The sequence below is a fragment of the Panicum virgatum genome, chromosome 3N, assembly GCF_016808335.1.
Source record: "Panicum virgatum strain AP13 chromosome 3N, P.virgatum_v5, whole genome shotgun sequence".
Lineage (NCBI taxonomy): Eukaryota > Viridiplantae > Streptophyta > Magnoliopsida > Poales > Poaceae > Panicum > Panicum virgatum.
Window position 1 is genome coordinate 18,985,350 of NC_053147.1, and position 16,876 is coordinate 19,002,225.

The 16,876-nt window shown below is 48.6% G+C and overlaps 2 protein-coding genes across 2 annotated transcripts; both read right to left on the minus strand.

Annotated features, from left to right (window-relative positions):
* Positions 1-5,196: 5,196 nt before the first annotated feature.
* On the minus strand, positions 5,197-9,265 carry LOC120664866 (senescence-induced receptor-like serine/threonine-protein kinase). The gene is made up of 11 exons (XM_039944240.1): positions 9,139-9,265; positions 7,912-9,027; positions 7,668-7,806; positions 7,500-7,571; positions 7,343-7,414; positions 7,145-7,225; positions 6,888-7,039; positions 6,540-6,802; positions 6,148-6,274; positions 6,008-6,074; positions 5,197-5,898 (listed from the first exon to the last, which is right to left on the minus strand). The coding sequence occupies exons 1-11, from the start codon at positions 9,257-9,259 to the stop codon at positions 5,337-5,339; spliced, it is 2,772 nt and encodes a 923-aa protein (XP_039800174.1). The 5' UTR covers positions 9,260-9,265; the 3' UTR covers positions 5,197-5,336.
* A 1,535-nt stretch (positions 9,266-10,800) lies between these two features.
* Positions 10,801-15,086, minus strand: LOC120664865 (putative leucine-rich repeat receptor-like protein kinase At2g19210). The gene is made up of 13 exons (XM_039944239.1): positions 14,960-15,086; positions 14,295-14,847; positions 13,724-14,223; positions 13,504-13,642; positions 13,189-13,263; positions 13,031-13,102; positions 12,869-12,949; positions 12,600-12,760; positions 12,239-12,513; positions 11,999-12,125; positions 11,823-11,891; positions 11,541-11,727; positions 10,801-11,432 (listed from the first exon to the last, which is right to left on the minus strand). The coding sequence occupies exons 1-13, from the start codon at positions 15,084-15,086 to the stop codon at positions 10,952-10,954; spliced, it is 2,847 nt and encodes a 948-aa protein (XP_039800173.1). The 3' UTR covers positions 10,801-10,951.
* Positions 15,087-16,876: the final 1,790 nt, after the last annotated feature.

Below are 16,876 nucleotides of genomic sequence, written 5' to 3' on the forward strand. Positions count from 1 at the left end.
AAACAATCATCTTGTTCTCTCCCCTCCTTCTCTCTGTGTCACCTAATAAAAAATTCTACATGGACTTGCATGAGACAATCTATGAGGCCGCCGAAACGGTTAGATTCAAAAAAAATTAATTATAAATCTATTTATCTATACTTTCTAAACCAGTTTCACAAAACTACAGTTTTATACACATTGGGATCATGCAACTACACTTCTAATGACCAACTTCACCGTCTTCACATACGAAGCCAGGATTTGCTTGTGACTTCTATTTGACAAAAACTATACATTATAGGGTCTATCTAAAGGTCTTATTTTTGCGGTAAGGAATGTTGTAAATGTGAAGCTTTTGCAAAATTGATATATATGAATATATCGGAACTGTAGTTTTTGTAAACTTGATTTACAAATTTTATTTTTATGATAGTGTTTGTAGTCTTTGTTTAGTTTCTAAAATAAATAAATACTTCTACCACATATGTTCTACAAGTGATCGAACTTTTGTTTTGGAGAAACAAATCAGCATGGTGCTGCCTGGCATCTGTGGTGGAAGTTGCCGTAAAGAATTCTCTTGCCAACTGACGAAGGATAAGGGCGGAATCTCCTAATTACAAGAAGTCCATGCATCTTTTTTTTCCAACATGGACTGTTGCCCGAATTTCATTACTCATGCAACGAAATTACAGAGTCTTAACGAAATTTAGCGAAACAAACTAACAGAAGAAAAAGGTACTGAAAACTAGAGTTGTCGGGGCAGCGACAGGACCCCCAAGCACTTACAGGAACACACAAGGCATGAGAAAGAGAACTCTCAGGTTACACAGAAACTCCTAGAACGGCCTCCAGCAAAGCAAAGAAAGAAAGATAGACCTAACAAATCAAGCAAAACACTGACTGGGCCTTTTTTGTTTCCCTATTCTATCTCATTCTACAAAAGAATATTGTATGTATGGTGTACTAAATGAAATCTATTTGCAAAATTTTTTTCAGGGATGGGTATAACTTTTCGCGACGAATCTAATGACGGTAATTAATTGATAATTTGCTACAGTGATACTATAGTAACCATCCTATAATCGCGCGGCCAAAGGTCTCAATAAATTCTTTAGGGTCACTAGCGCGGGAGTTCGGAAGTTGATTTTATAAACTGACTTTGTTTGACACCATAATTAGAGGTCAAAATATTACTATTCACTTTCATATTATAAACTAAAACTTTAATGGAGCAGCAGTAGCCCAGCATTCCTCGATGATGCCTTCCTCGGGTAGAAGTCCATGCATCTTGTCTTAAAAAAAAAGTTCACGGCCGCAGCCACCAAATTCGGGCCGTGTTTGGTTCTCAAAATCAAAATTCCAAAAAAAATTTCCGGCACCTGCATGAAGACTTAAATCTAGACAAAATAAAAAACGTATTGCGACTGCTGCCTGTAAATCGCGAGACGAATCTAATGAACCTAATTAGGCCGTAATCAGACGCTAAATTGCTACAGTAATGCTACAGTAAACAATCTCTAATGACGGATTAATTAGGCTCATTACATTCGTCTCGCGATTTACAGACGAGTTCTGTAATTTATTTTGTAATTAATTTATGTTTAGTACTTCAAATATAAAAAAATGTATTTTCAAAAATTTTACGGAGCGCAACCAAACACGGCCTCGGGCTGACAGCGTAACGGAGGTGGCACAGTAATCGCTCGCTGGAGTCGCTGCTGGGTGCTGGCGGTCGTGCGCACGCGCCTGACGTGCTCCGCTCCACCCGGGGTGACCTTAGGGCAGTCTCAACCCATGATGCCTAAGGGTAGTGTCTAGAAAAAAAAGAGTAATTAATATTTAACTAGACACTACCTCTCCAATGCAAAATGTCTACAACAGTTTCTATAAAGAAGAAAATTTAATGACTCTTTGCATATCAACTAAATAGCGAAGGATCAAGTGTGGCATGCATTTTGTATACCAAAAAATTAACAGCAGCAAATCACACACGTACGGATTATTGTAGCCTAAACAGATAAGTATATGGCTTGTTGGCAATAATCATATGCACATGAGCCATTACCAGACCATAATAAAAATAAGCATCTGAATAAATCACAGTCCCATACAAGATTTAAAAAATAAAAAAAAATATGCTAGTGCTACTGCAACGCGAGCAGCAGCACCTACCAGTTTGAGCTACCAGGAGACGCTACTAGTCACAATCAGGGTTTTATTTCCCGACCGGTAACCGCCGAGCTCCGATTCCGGTTTACCGGACCGGTTTGACCGGTTACCGGTCGGAACCGGTTGAATTCAAATCCAAATTCAAATAAATTCAAAAGCTCCCGTGCAACCGGTTCCGACAAGTTTACCGGCCGGTTTACCGGCCGGTTTTACCGGTTTACCGGCCGGTTTGAATTCAAATCCAAATTCAAAAGCTCCCGTGCAACCGGTTTTTCGGCCGGTTTGACCGGTTTGACTGGTGGGCCTTAATGGGCCGGCCCATTTTTTTTCTTTTTCTTTTTTGATTTAACTTTATATCCCCGCAAACTATACTAAATGAACGAATTTTTGAGAAAATTTGATACCATTAGATTCATCGCAACTTGAAGTATTTTTGGGAATTTTTCATTTTTTGAATTTAAATTTAAATTTTGAATTTTGGCCGGTTGGGTACCGGCCGAAACTGGAACCGGTCCGGACCCGGTCAAACCAGACCGGTTCCCACCGGTAAAGTTAACCCTGGTCACAATGGATCGATGCTAGCATCTGGAGGAGGGGCTGCTCCTGGAGCACCACTACGGACCGTCGGAGGATGGGAGACTGGAGCACCACCAGTGGAAGAAACACCGGCGTTTGGAGCTCCACTGGCAGCCGGATTTGACCTCCGCTTCATTCTTCGTCTCTTCGACACTACTTGGGTACGATTACTTCCTCAGGGATGATGGATTGGGATGGATTTCATCGACTGTAGCTGGGGAGTAGAGGGATTTGGACTGTTTCTTCCTAGATGAGTGATTGGGGAAAACCTGGAACTGGTAGAAAAAATAGATGGAGTGAATATTGGTGCGGAGAGGATTTGGGTGCGCGCTAAAATGAAATAGGTGCTGCTCACGGGAGGAGATGGCGTGCAAGCACCTCGCGCGCAGGCTGGGCATGGCGGCGGAGTGGTGGCGTGGGCGCAAGGGATCCAAATGGCTAGGGAATCACGGGGGAAAGAAACGATGCGTCTCTCCAATGCTCTTTTCGTTGGTTTCATCGTCTTGGTGCGAGCGACGAGCTAGTTTCTTGCATGCGACTCGGTTTCCTTGTTTTTTCTTCTCTCCCCTCTTTAATTCCCCTTCCACATCAGATTTTTGCTGAGTTGTCACCTTCATTAATTTTATGGACATCAGCTGACTAGGAGGGTTGGGACTGTCCTTAGGCCTTTTCTAGTCGTGGGTGCGGTTCACCCAAAAAACACGAGACCACATAAGCATCTGTTTTCTTTCTCCATTGATTGAATTAATGCAATCCTTACCAAGAGAGCTCACAATAAAATTGAAAATGATTTTCTTCTTCCTTGTTTCCCAGACATCTGAGAGAGCACAGAGATTTTATGCAGTTTTTTATTCAGCAAGACCGCCCATGAGTTCAACCCAAAAGAGGCATCGATTCTTCTTCTCTCTCCCATGCATCGATTTGTGATTGAGTGTGCAGTGGTTACATTGATTCTTCCCGTTGCCACATCGGAGGAAGAATCGGCCACAGGAGAAGGCCTAGGACGCTCCCCACCTGGATACCTGCGTGTGTAGAGTTAAGTTATTTTCTTTTTCTCCCATTGTTTTCTATTTTGATTTTACTTCTTCATGCGTTGGTGCCCACAATCATTACTAATATTTTCTTCCGATCCATTTCTTTTTCTTTCTCTTTCATTTTTTCGTTTCTTCCTTATTTAACATGTGGGTACTTACTATCTTGTCTAGAAAGAGTTATGCACAAAGTTGTGCGGAATAAGTTGTATGTATAAATTCACGATGATGTTACTGTACAAATTATTTATCTAAGTTCATTAGAAAAACTATGCTGAATTTTTTTCATTATAACTTCACTCATAAACTTCGTTGGCACTATTCTCATGTGAACTTGTGAAGTTATTCTGAAAAATTAAAAAGATAAGTTATACCTAAAAGTTTTGTTTGAAACTTCTCTAACATAAATTTCATTGAAAAGATATTTTAAAAAATTTGGACATAAACATTATGCACAAGTTATATATATAACTTTATAACTTTCTGAAAATAGAAAATTGCGGAAAACAAAACTTTTCAAAAAAGAAAAGTTCAGTGTTGTCCCAGATCGATCCCTGGGAAGCCTCCCGGCGAGCGCTCGCTAATTAGAAATAGTTCAGGAGGGTTAAACTTTAATCTTATCACATTAAAGAGAATTTTACTATTTATAAATAAAATTAGTCATAAAACTAATTGCAGAATATCTGGACAGAATCTAATAAGGATAAGTAATTCATGATTAGCGGATGTTTACTGTAGCATCATTGTAGCAAATCAAAAATTAATTAGGCTTATTAGATTCGTCTAGCGAATTAGCACCCGTCTGCGTAAAAAATTTTATAATTAGAGTTTATTAGCCTATCAACCCGTGCTCCTGCACGAGCTAATTAGAATTTATAGCTAATAATTATAATTATATATCTCATGCTCTCTTTTATCTTTATAAAATTTTTAAACACATACTCTAAAATACATATTTATGATTATCTAATTGCGATAGATTTTATTTTGTATCACAACTCAATCCATATATGTTTGATATCTGGTGGAAACCACAGCCTTCGTGAAAACTCGTCTAAGACCATGGAGTTCCATATGAAAATATCGAGCAAAAACAGAACCCGCCTGTAAACCAACAACCGAGATGGGCAGGCAGGGTTTTCAATTTTGTTTTTGCAAAAATTTCGGCCACCACCGAAATTATCGAAATTTTTTTGAGACTAGCACATAAAGTATGTTTTTTTCTAAAAAAATTTAGATCTAAACAACTATTAGTGTGATTTATGAATACACATTATGGAATAGAAAAATATGCAATATGAACAATAGAAAACATGAGTCTAAAGTTATATAGCACATGTATTAGTGTATTACAAAATTTCAGATTTTTCTTTCGACCACCACCGAAATTCGCGAAATTTTGCCAAAATTTCAGCGAAATTTTGAACCCTGTGGGCAGGACGTTTCAGTTCGAAAAAGAAAAGAGTAAACACGTCTGATGAGAAAAACATTTGTATTCCACTTCATCATCTTACAAAACAACGTCACCAAAGGAACTTCAAGAATAATGTCATGAGGCAGCTCCGAAAAAGGCGCAGCCTAGCGCTGCTCCGCCTTTCGTCTGCAAGAAAAGGGTAAGCGGCGGCCTTCCTCGAGCTCGAGGCACTCGTGCAGCTGCGCCACGACGTCGGTCATGGTGGGCCGCTGCGCGGGCGCCTGCGCGGTGCACTTGAGCGCGACGTCGGCGGCCTTCCACGCGGCGTTGGCGTCGTAGCCGCCGCGCGGCAGGCCCGCGTCCACCACGTCCTCGATGTCCCCGCGCGCCAGGCTTTGCCGCGCCCACTGCACGACGCTGGTCGGCTCCGGGCACCGCAGGATCGGCGGCCGCCCCGTGATCACCTCCAGCAGCACCACGCCGAAGCTGTACACGTCGCTTTTCTCCGTCAGCTGCAGCGCCGCCGCGTACTCGGGGGCGAGGTAGCCGTGCGTGCCGACCACCCTGTCCGTGGACACGTGGGTGTCGCCCTCGCGCCGGAAGGCCTTGAGCAGGCCGAAATCGGCGATCTTGGCCTCGAGGTTCGCGTTCAGCAGGATGTTGGACGTCCTCACGTCCCTGTGGACGAAAGCTGGGCTGCACGCCTTGTGCAGATACTCGAGCCCTGCGTTCGTCCATGCAGGATGGCCGGGATCATCGACGGCGAGTCAGCAACTACATGCACCGGCCGGCCGGAGTCGATCAGACCAGTATAATCTGAATTGATACTTACCTTTGTGCAGACTCCAGTGCGATGCGAAGCCTCTGTCTCCAGGTGAGAGATCCAGCCTTGCCATCTTTCCCTGCCGAGGATCGTCAAATTAAAAGAGGTTTCCGGAGAGAAATTTCTGAGCTCTGACAAGGGAAATGGCATACCTCTAAGTTTGTCTTCCAGGGTTCCTTCGGACATATACTCGTAGACAAGTGCCAAATACTCTCCATCCTTGCAGTAACCGATCAAGGAGACAAGATTCTTGTGATGGATCTTTGTCAAGGTCTGAGCCTAGAAACGAGATCAGAAAAAAAAATCATTTTCTTCAAAGTGAGCTACAATTTTTCAGCTCCAGTGTACTATCTTGGTACACCGGCTGAACCTGATCACACTCACTCTGTTTGCTGGGCTGGAGCTGGAGCTGGTGGCTGGAGTGGTGTGAGAGAAAAATATTGTTGGCTGGATGGTGGCTGGAAGCTGGTGCTGGAGTGGTGTGAGAAGAAAATACTGTTGGGCTGGAGGTTGTTGGAGCTGCCGAACAGAGTGACTGTGTTACCTTTGTCAGGAACTCTCTGACACCTTGATTGGAAGACTCAGACCGCAGCTTGACTGCAACCTGGGTGCCATCCTCCAAGAAGCCATCGTAGACTGACCCGAAACCTCCTCGGCCCAGGACTCGCTTGAAGTTGTCCGTGATGGACTCTAGCTCCTTGTAGGTGAACCGACGGTTCTCCAGCTGGGGCAGCCCGTGTCCGTTGCCGCCGTTCTGTGAGCGTGGCCGCGCGTCGGCCACCTCGTTTTGTGGCTTCACGCTGCTCTCTGGCGAAGCTAGTAGCGTAAAGGGAATGTGGCTAACAAATGGACAAGTTGAGCATCAAATTCATGAGTGGATGCTGAAATTTACCTTTCTTTCTTCTTAGTAAGCAGAGCAGTAGTACTAGTGTTGCAACCACCACAAATGCCACTACTGGAACAGCAATATATACGGCAGTGCTCTTCTTTCTTGTGAGCTGGCAAGAATCGCCGTTGCTGCAAAGGTTTGGATTGTCTCCATACCTATCAAAACCAAGAAGCACTTATTGTTAATTTTTTATAGCCGCCATAAACGAAACAGTTGATGTTGGCAAAACCATATGAGCGGCCAAATAATGATGGATTAACCTCAGCTTTAGGGAGCTATCTTGAATCTTTTTCAGAAGTCCAGACGGAATCGATCCATTAAGGTGATTGCCTGTCAAATCTCTAAAAAGAAACAAACATAGGTAGTATTCACGTCAATGCGTTTAAAAACAATTCCTATGACTATGAGTTTAGTATGTAATAAAATATACAGGATCAGCATGGGCTATATTTACTTACATAACCTTTAGAGAGGATAGTTGTGAAAGGACGTCAGGAATTGAGCCTGTCAAGTTATTGTGCGACAAATCCCTGAAAAAGAAATTACATGCATGCCAAATATCTCTTTAATTCAGTAAAGCTCAATGCTAAAATGAATTTGAAACTTCATGCCTACAAGTACTCTATTCTTGTGAGTTTGGAGAAGTACAATGTTATAGCACCACTCAAGCCACTGTACGAAAGATTTCTGTAATACATCCACCGTTTCAGAATTCAGATTCCATACGTTCTTTTTTTTTTCTATCAGACTTCAGATATTCTCATGCTGTAAATTTGAACTTACACATTTGTGATTCTAGGAGGACCGGAAGTGTCATTGCTGCAGCTCAACCCATCCCACGCAAGAGTGTTCGGAACGCAGGGGTCACCCATCCAATTCTTCTTTAGCTGATAGTTGGCCTTGATCGCCGTAATTGCAGAAACTGTTGGAATTTCCAGGAACAAGAGACAGAACAGCAGCAGTAAGGCCATGCTCTATCTATGCATTCTCAAGTGTACATCTCTCGAGTGATCATCATGTACTTTACCATCCTGTGCGTACGTGCCAACGCTTGCTGTAGAGATGACCGAGAAAATCTCGGCGGCGTTGATGACCGGCGGCAGCGTCGAGTTGGCCGTGGCGTTCAACGTGACGTTGTACTGGTTGAAGCCCCAGCGGGGCACCTTGTCGTAGACGATGTTGGTGAAGAGGTGGTCGGGCGTTATCGGGAGACGGTAGAAGGGCTTGCCATTGATCGTGATGTAGAACTGGCGCGTCGCGTTCGCGTCCAGACTCTGCAGCTCCGCGAAATGGAAGATGCAGATGTACCTGCACAAGCACAAAGAGCTCAGGCAGCAATGGAGGAGAACACGCAGTGCCCTGCCCTGTACCAGAGTAGTTTGACACCTGGGCGTGGGATAGGCGTGGTTCAGCACGGCGTCCCACGAGAACTCGATGATCTTGGAGGCGTTGAGGGGCGTGATCGCGGTCTGCATCACGGCGGACGGCGCCGCCATGGGCGAGCCGCCCACCTGCTCCGTCGTCGAGATCTCCAACCAGTCCGCCGGGTCGACCCACGGGGTCCACGCGCGGTCGTACGGGTCGTCCGGGTACCTGACCACCAGCGTCGCGTCGGCCGGCCCGAAGTTGCGCCGGCCGAGCAGGGCCAGCCCCTGCGTCGCGTTCGCTTGCGGGTACAGCGCGCCCGCCAGGGGCCTCAGGTCCAGCCCGGAGATGAACGGCGTCCCGGCGCCGGTGTCCACCAGGCAGACCTGCACGGAGTCGTCGGGGACGACGGCGATGGCCTCGGCCAGCACCGCGGAGCCGGCGCCGGCGTTCACCGTCGTCCAGAAGTTGACGCCGAGGTGGAGGTCGAACGCCGGGGGGCGGCCGAGCCCGTCGTAGTTGCCGTACATGAAGACGGCGCGGAGGAGGTACTTGGACCCCGGCGTGAGGGAGCCGAGCGTGTAGCAGCTGCGCGCCGCGCCGGGGAAGCTGCGCACGTTGAGGTAGCGCTTGGAGAAGGACGGGGTGATGTACTCGGCGGAGACGTTGTGGTTGGCGCCGGCGTCGGTGAAGCCGGCGTCCGAGACGTAGGGCAGCCTGGTGGCGCCGTCCACGTAGCTGCTCTTCTCCGGGATGCCGCAGTCGATGCTGATGAACCCTGCGCCGCGCAACGCACGGAGATGATCGATGGTTCTCACGGCATCGTACGTACTTGCAAGGTGCGCGCAGTAAGACTGTAAGAGCACCAGGGGAGAAATGGTGAGCTCACCTGTGCTGTCAGGCGCGCCCTGGCCGTGAACGCGAAGCACGGCGGCGGCGGCGGCGGCGACGAGAAGGTGCAACCATGGCCGGGCCGCCATTGCCCCCCCGCGCGTTGATGGCGCCGCCATTGCACTACGTGCGCACATGCCACCAATCAGCATCCAGCGACGAAGACTTCCATATACGTCCAGCTAACCAAACCTATGGTCACAGACAACGAACAAAAGAAAAGGAAGCTTAATTATTGTTTGACCAACTTGTTTATCACATGAACGGATCAAATCTTCTGTAACGTTTGCATCCACTTTCCATGTGCAGGAGCAGGGGTGGTGTTTTCAGCTAGTGGAACGACGACATTACAGGATCACTTGATGAATCCTACCACTCAAAAAAAAAATTGAGAGAAAGAAGGAAACAGGCTGTTCACATGGATTGGCCGTGGAGTTGACTTGACTGAGTCAGTCGACGGCCTTGCATGATAGCACAGTACACATAGTTCGGTTGTTCTAAACTTCTGACTTTTCATGTGGAATTTCCATGACAAACTGTAGTTTTTATTTTTATTTATTCATTTATATAATAATTTTCTCTTGAAAGGAAAAGGTAGACTAGGGCAGTCTACAACTTCTTCTAATCTATAGATAGACTAGAAGTGCCTGTACTAGAATATTTGAATTGCTAGTTAATCAAATATCTCTGTGCTCTTGTAGATTATCTAACGCAGAGAGTCCAATTTGTGAAACTTTCTTGGAGTATGAATATTTTTTTTATCCCAAATTAGTTATTTTTAAAAATTTTACAAATATCTGGTCAGTTATACAAGCTGCGCGGCGGATAGCTTGGACATCTTCCCAGCATATTGCTTGATGCCATAATCTGTGTACACAATTTGCTTGGCTCACCTATTGCACACCGCAAACTTTGGGAGTACAACACTGGAGTTTTATACATCATCAACCAGACAACGAACTCACCTACAAGGCTACGACCACAAAGTTAGCTGTTAGAAGATCGGTTAATATACTTCAAGGACAACACTATTTGATGATGACTGCAAAAGGGCACTTCTGCTCTGCGCATGCATGTTAATAATAAGCTGATTAGAATGGCTAAAGGCTAAAGCCATCAAAGTTTGGAGAAGACAAAACATTGGAAATGTAAAACTACAATTAGCCCTTGCACAAGAGATACAGTCGCTCTGTTTGACTGGTTGTGACTGGTGGCTGGTGCTGGTTTATTGTAAGACAAAAGTATTGCTAGCTGGTAACTAGTGACTGGTGTTGATTTGGTGTTAGAGAAAAACAATGTTGGCTGGTTGGCAGACAAACCAGCTGAACAGAGCGACTAAGTTTTCTAGAAGTAGCGCGGGAACAAAGACAACCGTCAGAAGAGGAATTGGAGTTCAGAAGGTACCTCAAGCAAAAAAAAATCATTGAACTAGCTGTAATAAGAAAGGGAGATACCAAGTCCAGATTTTTCCAACTACATGGATATGCAAGAAGAAATAAACATTTTTCAAGAATTCTCAAGACCTCAAATGGCACGTACGGTTAACACTCAAAAGGAAGGGAGGGGGGGGGTGCAAATACACTAACTGAAGAATAGCATGCTGTGGGAAGAATAGACGCGAGTAGTACAAAAATCATGTGGTGTTGAAAGGAGAGAAAAAACAGAAATTTGAACGAACTTAAAATGTCTGAACATTTATACATATGCACTTACTTAACGGCTTCATCAAAAAGGTCACGAATATCTCTTTAAAGAAAAAAAACAAAAACAAATAAGACAGCGGCATCCGGACTAGACGGGCAGCAAATTCTTCAGCGGGCAGCAGGACCCGTGGGCATCGTTGGCACCCTCCCAAAGTTGTGCTCCACTTCAAACCCGGTGCTGGTCTGGCTCACGTCAGTGGACTGCCCATCAGCGGCGTACGCGTTGTAACCGGAGTACAGGTCGTCGCTGCCACCGCCGGCGCCGGCGCGGGCCTCCTCGAGCTCGAGGCACTCCTGCAGCTGCGCCACAACTTCGGTCATGGTGGGCCGCTGCGCCGAGGCCTGCGCCGTGCACTTGAGCGCGACGTCCGCGGCCTTCCACACGCTGTTGACGTCGTGCTCGCCGCGCATCCGTGGGTCCGCGACGCCCTCGATGTTGCCCCGCGCCAGGCGCTGCCGCGCCCACTGGATGAGGCTCGTCGGCTCCGGGTCGCGCAGGATGGCCGGCCTCCCCGCGACGAGCTCCAGCAGCACGACGCCGAAGCTGTACACGTCGCTCTTTGTCGTTGGCTGCATCGTTGCTTGGTACCTGCACGATTGAATTGCATCACATTTGTCAACAATGAGCAGTTGTTGAGATGATGCATGGGAGTTGTGTGAAGGGTGTTTCTGGAAAAGGGCAGCTGAGTTGGCGTACTCTGGGTCAACGTATCCGAGTGTACCCACGAGTGTGTTTGACATGCGAGTGTCGTTCTCACGGTAAGCCTTGGTCAAGCCAAAATCGGCAATCTTGGCCTCTAGTTTCGCATTCAGTAGGATGTTGGCCGCCTTCACATCCCTGTGAATGAGAGGAGGGTTGCAACCATTGTGTAGATATTCCAGCCCTGCATGCACATCGCCACATCAGAGTGTTCAGAAACCTATTGGAATCAAAACTTCAATAACAAACTGTCTGCAGACGAAAGACTTAACCAAGTACCTTGGGCTGACTCCTGTGCAACCTTGAGCCTCTGTCTCCAGCTTAAGAATCCTGTGTTACGGCCATTTCCTGCATGTGGGCCGGGTCAGCAGTTTGGCAGTTTGAAAACTTTGGCGCTGTAGTCTACCATGCAAGCTGATAAAGTCCATAGATGCATGCTAAACAACTTAACACACCTGAAATGTGCTCTTGCAGGCTTCCTTCGGACATGTACTCGTAGACGAGCGCCATGTAGTCCCCGTCCTTGCAGTAACCGATCATCGACACAAGATTCTTGTGATGGATCTTTGTCAAGGTCTGGGCCTAAAAAAGGCGATCACGACCAGTACGTGGTCACATTTCATGCAAAAAGTTTCTTGTCACGAATCTCTATCTAGAGCCATGAATATGATTGGTTCTGAAGAAACCCATCCTACCTCGGCGAGGAACTCCTTGACGCCCTGGTTGGAAGAATCTGACCGCAGCTTGACAGCCACCTGCGTGCCATCCTCCAAGAAGCCGTCGTAGACGTAGCCGAAGCCTCCCCGGCCGAGCACGCGCTGGAAGTTCTCCGTGATCCTCTCCAGCTCCTTGTACGTGAACCGGCGGTTCTCCAGCTGCAGCAAGCTCTGCGGGTACGAGCCGCCGCCTGCTGGCGGCGCATGGCTTGCCGGCGTCTCATTCTGAGGCTTCACAGAGTTGCTCGAGGGTCCTGCATATCATCACGTACAGCATCAGATTCGTGTTCAGGATGGGGAGTGAGCTAAATCAATCAGTAGAACAGTTGACGCGTGTCACCTCGCTTCTTTCGTCTGCAGAAGCAGAGGAGCACCACCACCACTGATACTATCACCACAACCAGAACCACAGGAACGGCAATGTAGATGGCGAGCTTGCTCTTCGTTTTCGTCGTCTGGCATGATTTGCCGTCGGTGCAGAGGTTTGGGTTATCGCCATATCTACAAACAGATGAGATGGTTAGTAACGGCACTAAGTTACCCAAACTGTCAAGTAGTAGTTGGATATCATGTTTGCTAGAGCCGAGAGAGATTGTTTATTGAGTGGACCTTAGATTTAGGGAGCCGTCTTGAGTTCTTCTGAGAAGTCCTGAGGGAATTGATCCACTGAGCTTGTTGCCTGTCAAATCTCTGAAAGGAACCAAATGCTACTAATATGAGCCAACGCGACGCCTAGGAATATAGTCAAAATTCGGCAAGTTTCAGACTTACAGAACTGTCAGTGAAGATAACTGTGAAAGGGAGTCAGGAACCGAGCCTGTCAAGTTGTTGTGTGACAGATCTCTGCAAGAAGTGGAACAAGAGATGTCAAGTGAATTGCTTCAGAGATCCACTACGAGAGTAGGATAGATCAAGCGCTCCACACGTACATGTATTGGACGGCCTTGAGATTTGCGAAAGAAGACGATGATATATCACCGTTCAGACCGCTGAAGGACAGGTTTCTGCAAAAAGATAAACTCCCACTAGCTTAGTTTAACAACAACAACGCCTAATTTACATTTTTGTTCTCGGGATTTTTTTACTGTTTCTGAAGAGAGACAGAGAGGCACCATGTTACCTGTGGGCGTTGATTAGGCACCTCTCAAAGACCGATTTTTTGTAAAAAAAAGAAAAACTCTTGTTTATCATCTTCTTCATTAGCATATTTTGAGTCAATGTTGTGTACAAATTAAGCTACTTACAGGCTGGTGATTCTTGGAGGACTGGAAATGGCATAGCTGCATGTCAACCCCTCCCATGCCAGAGTCTTGGGAACGCACGGGTCACCCATCCAGTTCTTCTTCACCCCGTACTTGGCCTTGATCGCCGTGATGGCAGATACTGTCGATTGCGTCCAAGTTAGTGTTCTGCTCATACTATCCTTTTGTTTTGGAAAAAAAATAAACAAAATGCAGCACGTACCGTCCTGGGAGTCCGTGCCAACATTGGTGGTGGGGATGACGGAGAAGACCTCGACGGCGTTGATCATCGGCGGCAGCGTGGAGTTTGCCGTGGCGTTGATGGAGACGTTGTAGTGGGGGAAGCCCCGGACGGGGTTGCTGTTGAAGATGGTGTCGGAGACGAGGTACACCGGCGAGTAGGGCTTGGGGAACCACGGCTTGCCGTTGAGGTTGACGTAGAACTGGCGCGACGCGTTCCCGGGCAGGAGCTCCAGCTCGGAGAAGTGCAGGTTGGCGACGTACCCGGGCGTCGGGTCCTTGGGCTGCGGATCCGGGTCCCAGGAGAACTCGATGTTGTCGGACGCGTTCCGCGGCGTGATCGCCGTCTGAAGGACCTTGGTCGGCACCTCGAACATGTCCTCGTCGGCGATGTCCTCCACCCGCAGCGCCGTCGACACCGAGTTCCAGAGGGCGGTGTTGACCCAAGGAAACCAAACTCGGTCGTGCGGATCGTCAGGGTACCTGATTGATCATCAATGATTGGAAGTTTTTTTTTTCGGCCGATCAGACCCGGATGATCGTTTTGGTCTCACCTGATGATCGCGGTGGAATTGGTCGGGCCGAAGTTGAGCCTGTTGTAGAGGACCAGGCCCTGCGTCGCGTTCGCCTGCGGGTAGAGCGTGCTCTTGAGCGGCCTCAGGTCCAGCCCGGAGATGAAGGGCGTGCCGGTGCCGGTGTTCACCAGGCAGACCTGCACGAAGTCGTCCGGCACGAGGACGATGGCCTCGAGGATGATGGCGGAGTCGGCGTCCGTGACGTTCACGATGGTCCAGAAGTTGACGCCGATGTAGAGGTCGAAGATGGGCGGCCGGGCGAGGCCGTCGTAGTTGCCGTACTTGAAGTTGGCGCGGAGGAGGTACTTGAGCCCGGCGACGATGGAGCGGAGCGTGTAGCAGTTGCGCGCGCCGTCGGGGAAGCTGCGCACGTTGTGGTAGCGCCTGGCGAGCGTCGGCGTGATGTACTCGGCCGAGATGTTGTGGTTGGAGCCGGCGTCGGTGAAGCCGCCGTCCGGGGCGTACGCCAGCTTGGTGGTGTCGTCGACGTAGCTCGCCGTCCCGGGCAGGCCGCAGTCTACGCTGATGAAACCTGACCGCAGATCCCCAGCTCGTCAGCCGTGCATGGTGCGCGTCGCATTGCGCTGTGATGCCGTTGACAATGCAGTGGTGAAAAGGAAGGCCGAGGGATTTGCTGGGCATACCGTTGCTGTCAGGCTGCGCACGAGCTTGGAGGACGCCGGCGGTGGCGGCGGCGGCGGCGAGGCAGAGGAGCAGCAGCCGCGACCTTGCCGCTGCCGGTGCCATTGCTCTCGGCGTGGAGTGTTCCATGTGCAGGCAGCGACTGGAGCTGTGGAGCATGATATATCTTCAGCTCTACGCGCTGGTTCTAGACATTAAAAAAAGAGGCTGTTTTAGAAATTCTCTTGGCCAAGCACACTGATGATTACATCTTCTTTTTTTTTTGAGGGAACACTGATTACATTCGAGTTCGAGACCACTATGATTAGCAACGTCAGCACAGCTATATCCGCCCCACCCCATCGCCGCCTGCGCGTGGCATACGACAAAACGTATCCAGACGAGCCACTGCCAAGTGGGACCGGCTCTGGCGACAGCTAGTCACCTCATTGCGGGACCGGCGTGTCAGTGGCTGTTTATTGTTGTGGCATTGGCGGAGCATAAGTGGGGCAAGTTGACTTTCTTGGGTCCGGTCAACGGCCTTGCTGGCTGGGGGCACGACTTGGGAGCCCGACTTCGGCGGCCGTGGGCCCATTGCCAGTGGTCTTCTGACTTTTTGCCCTGCCACAAATTGCGATCGGAATTCTGGAGGGAGATCGTGCAGAGGTGGTTGCGGGCAGCTCGTGCCAGAAATGATCCATGGAGATGGAGAGGCATTGACGATGGAGGTTGCAGCGTACCACGAACCCCCTTGCCGGAAGAGGTTGGACTATGCAAATGGCATTCCACTTGATCGTCGAACCTTCACCGGCTTATTATTTTGCCAACGTGTGCATGCATTCCGACGACATCATGTCGAAATTGGTTTCATGGAACGCATTACGAAATGTTAGTATTAAGGACCATTGTGCTAGTTTATTGTGACAAAATTAAAGCATCGAAATGCATTGAGGCCGGGGGCATCTTTGTTGGCGGATGAGGGCTCGCATGTGGCCGGTATGGATGCAAGCGGGGCGGGGTGCGGCTGCCCGCCCCGCGTCCGCACGAGCCACGAGTGCCGACGCGGGCATTAGCGGCTGCCCGCATGTGTCCGCCGCCAGCCGCAGAGACCACGAGCGAGGGCTGAGAACGAGGGCTGAGAACGGCATCTCCGGCCTCTTGTCCGCACGATTGTAGCAATCCGCACGCGGCCGCACTTGCTCGGCAATGAAGGAGGGGGAACGTGTGGAGCGTCCCGCGGCCATGGAGCTCGCCGTGGAGCTTGAAGCCTTGAACCGGAAGCCCGCGAGGGCAAGGAGCGGCTCCGCTGCGCCCATGCTATCCTCGGTGCCGAACGGCCCCGGAGAGCTCGTAGAGGATGAGGAATACCAGCGGGATGATGGAGAGCTTGGATACGCTGTCGGCATTGACGTGCGGCGACGTCGCCGTCGGGGAGTCCCCTGCACTCCTCGCCCATTGGAGTGGCGCGCGCTGGCTGCCGGTGCCGCCATGGTCTCCGCTGCATAGAGAAAAAGCTTCAGTAATTGACCTGCTTTGCTGAATTGGAACAAGGGGAGCCAAATGCTTGCTACCACTGCACGAATTGGAGAGCTACGCCATTCTCGTGCTTGATTTAGGGACGGATGAGCAGTACAAGGAGCACTGGGGCAGGGATTTGGAGCCGATGGATTTGCTTGCTTCTTGCGTGGGAAGGAATTGATATGCAGTTGCTTCCGTCGGTGGAGAGAGGAGCACGGACAAGAACAGAGCATGAATTGCTGCAGGTTAATTCGGGGTATGTTTAGATCACTTTGTATTTTTATGTTTTGGAAGAGAATTTTCAATATTTGAAGTATTAAATGTAGACTAATCATAAAACTAATTACAGCTCTCGTTTGTAAACTACGAGATGAATCTAATGGGCCTAATTAATCCATCATTAGAGCATATTTATTGTAGTA

Bases quoted from the DNA above. Each gene is read 5' to 3' on its own strand.
- LOC120664866 (XM_039944240.1), bottom strand. From the start codon at position 9,259: ATGGCGGCGCCATCAACGCGCGGGGGGGCAATGGCGGCCCGGCCATGG. The intron at 9,028-9,138 runs GTGAGCTCACCA...TGCGCGGCGCAG, and splicing joins GGGCGCGCCTGACAGCACAG to GGTTCATCAGCATCGACTGC. The intron at 5,899-6,007 runs AAGGTAAGTATC...ATGGACGAACGC, and splicing joins ATCGCACTGGAGTCTGCACA to AGGGCTCGAGTATCTGCACA.
- LOC120664865 (XM_039944239.1), bottom strand. From the start codon at position 15,086: ATGGAACACTCCACGCCGAGAGCAATGGCACCGGCAGCGGCAAGGTCG. The intron at 14,224-14,294 runs GTGAGACCAAAA...ATGATCAATCAG, and splicing joins AATTCCACCGCGATCATCAG to GTACCCTGACGATCCGCACG. The intron at 13,103-13,188 runs GTACGTGTGGAG...CACTTCTTGCAG, and splicing joins CTCAAGGCCGTCCAATACAT to AGATCTGTCACACAACAACT.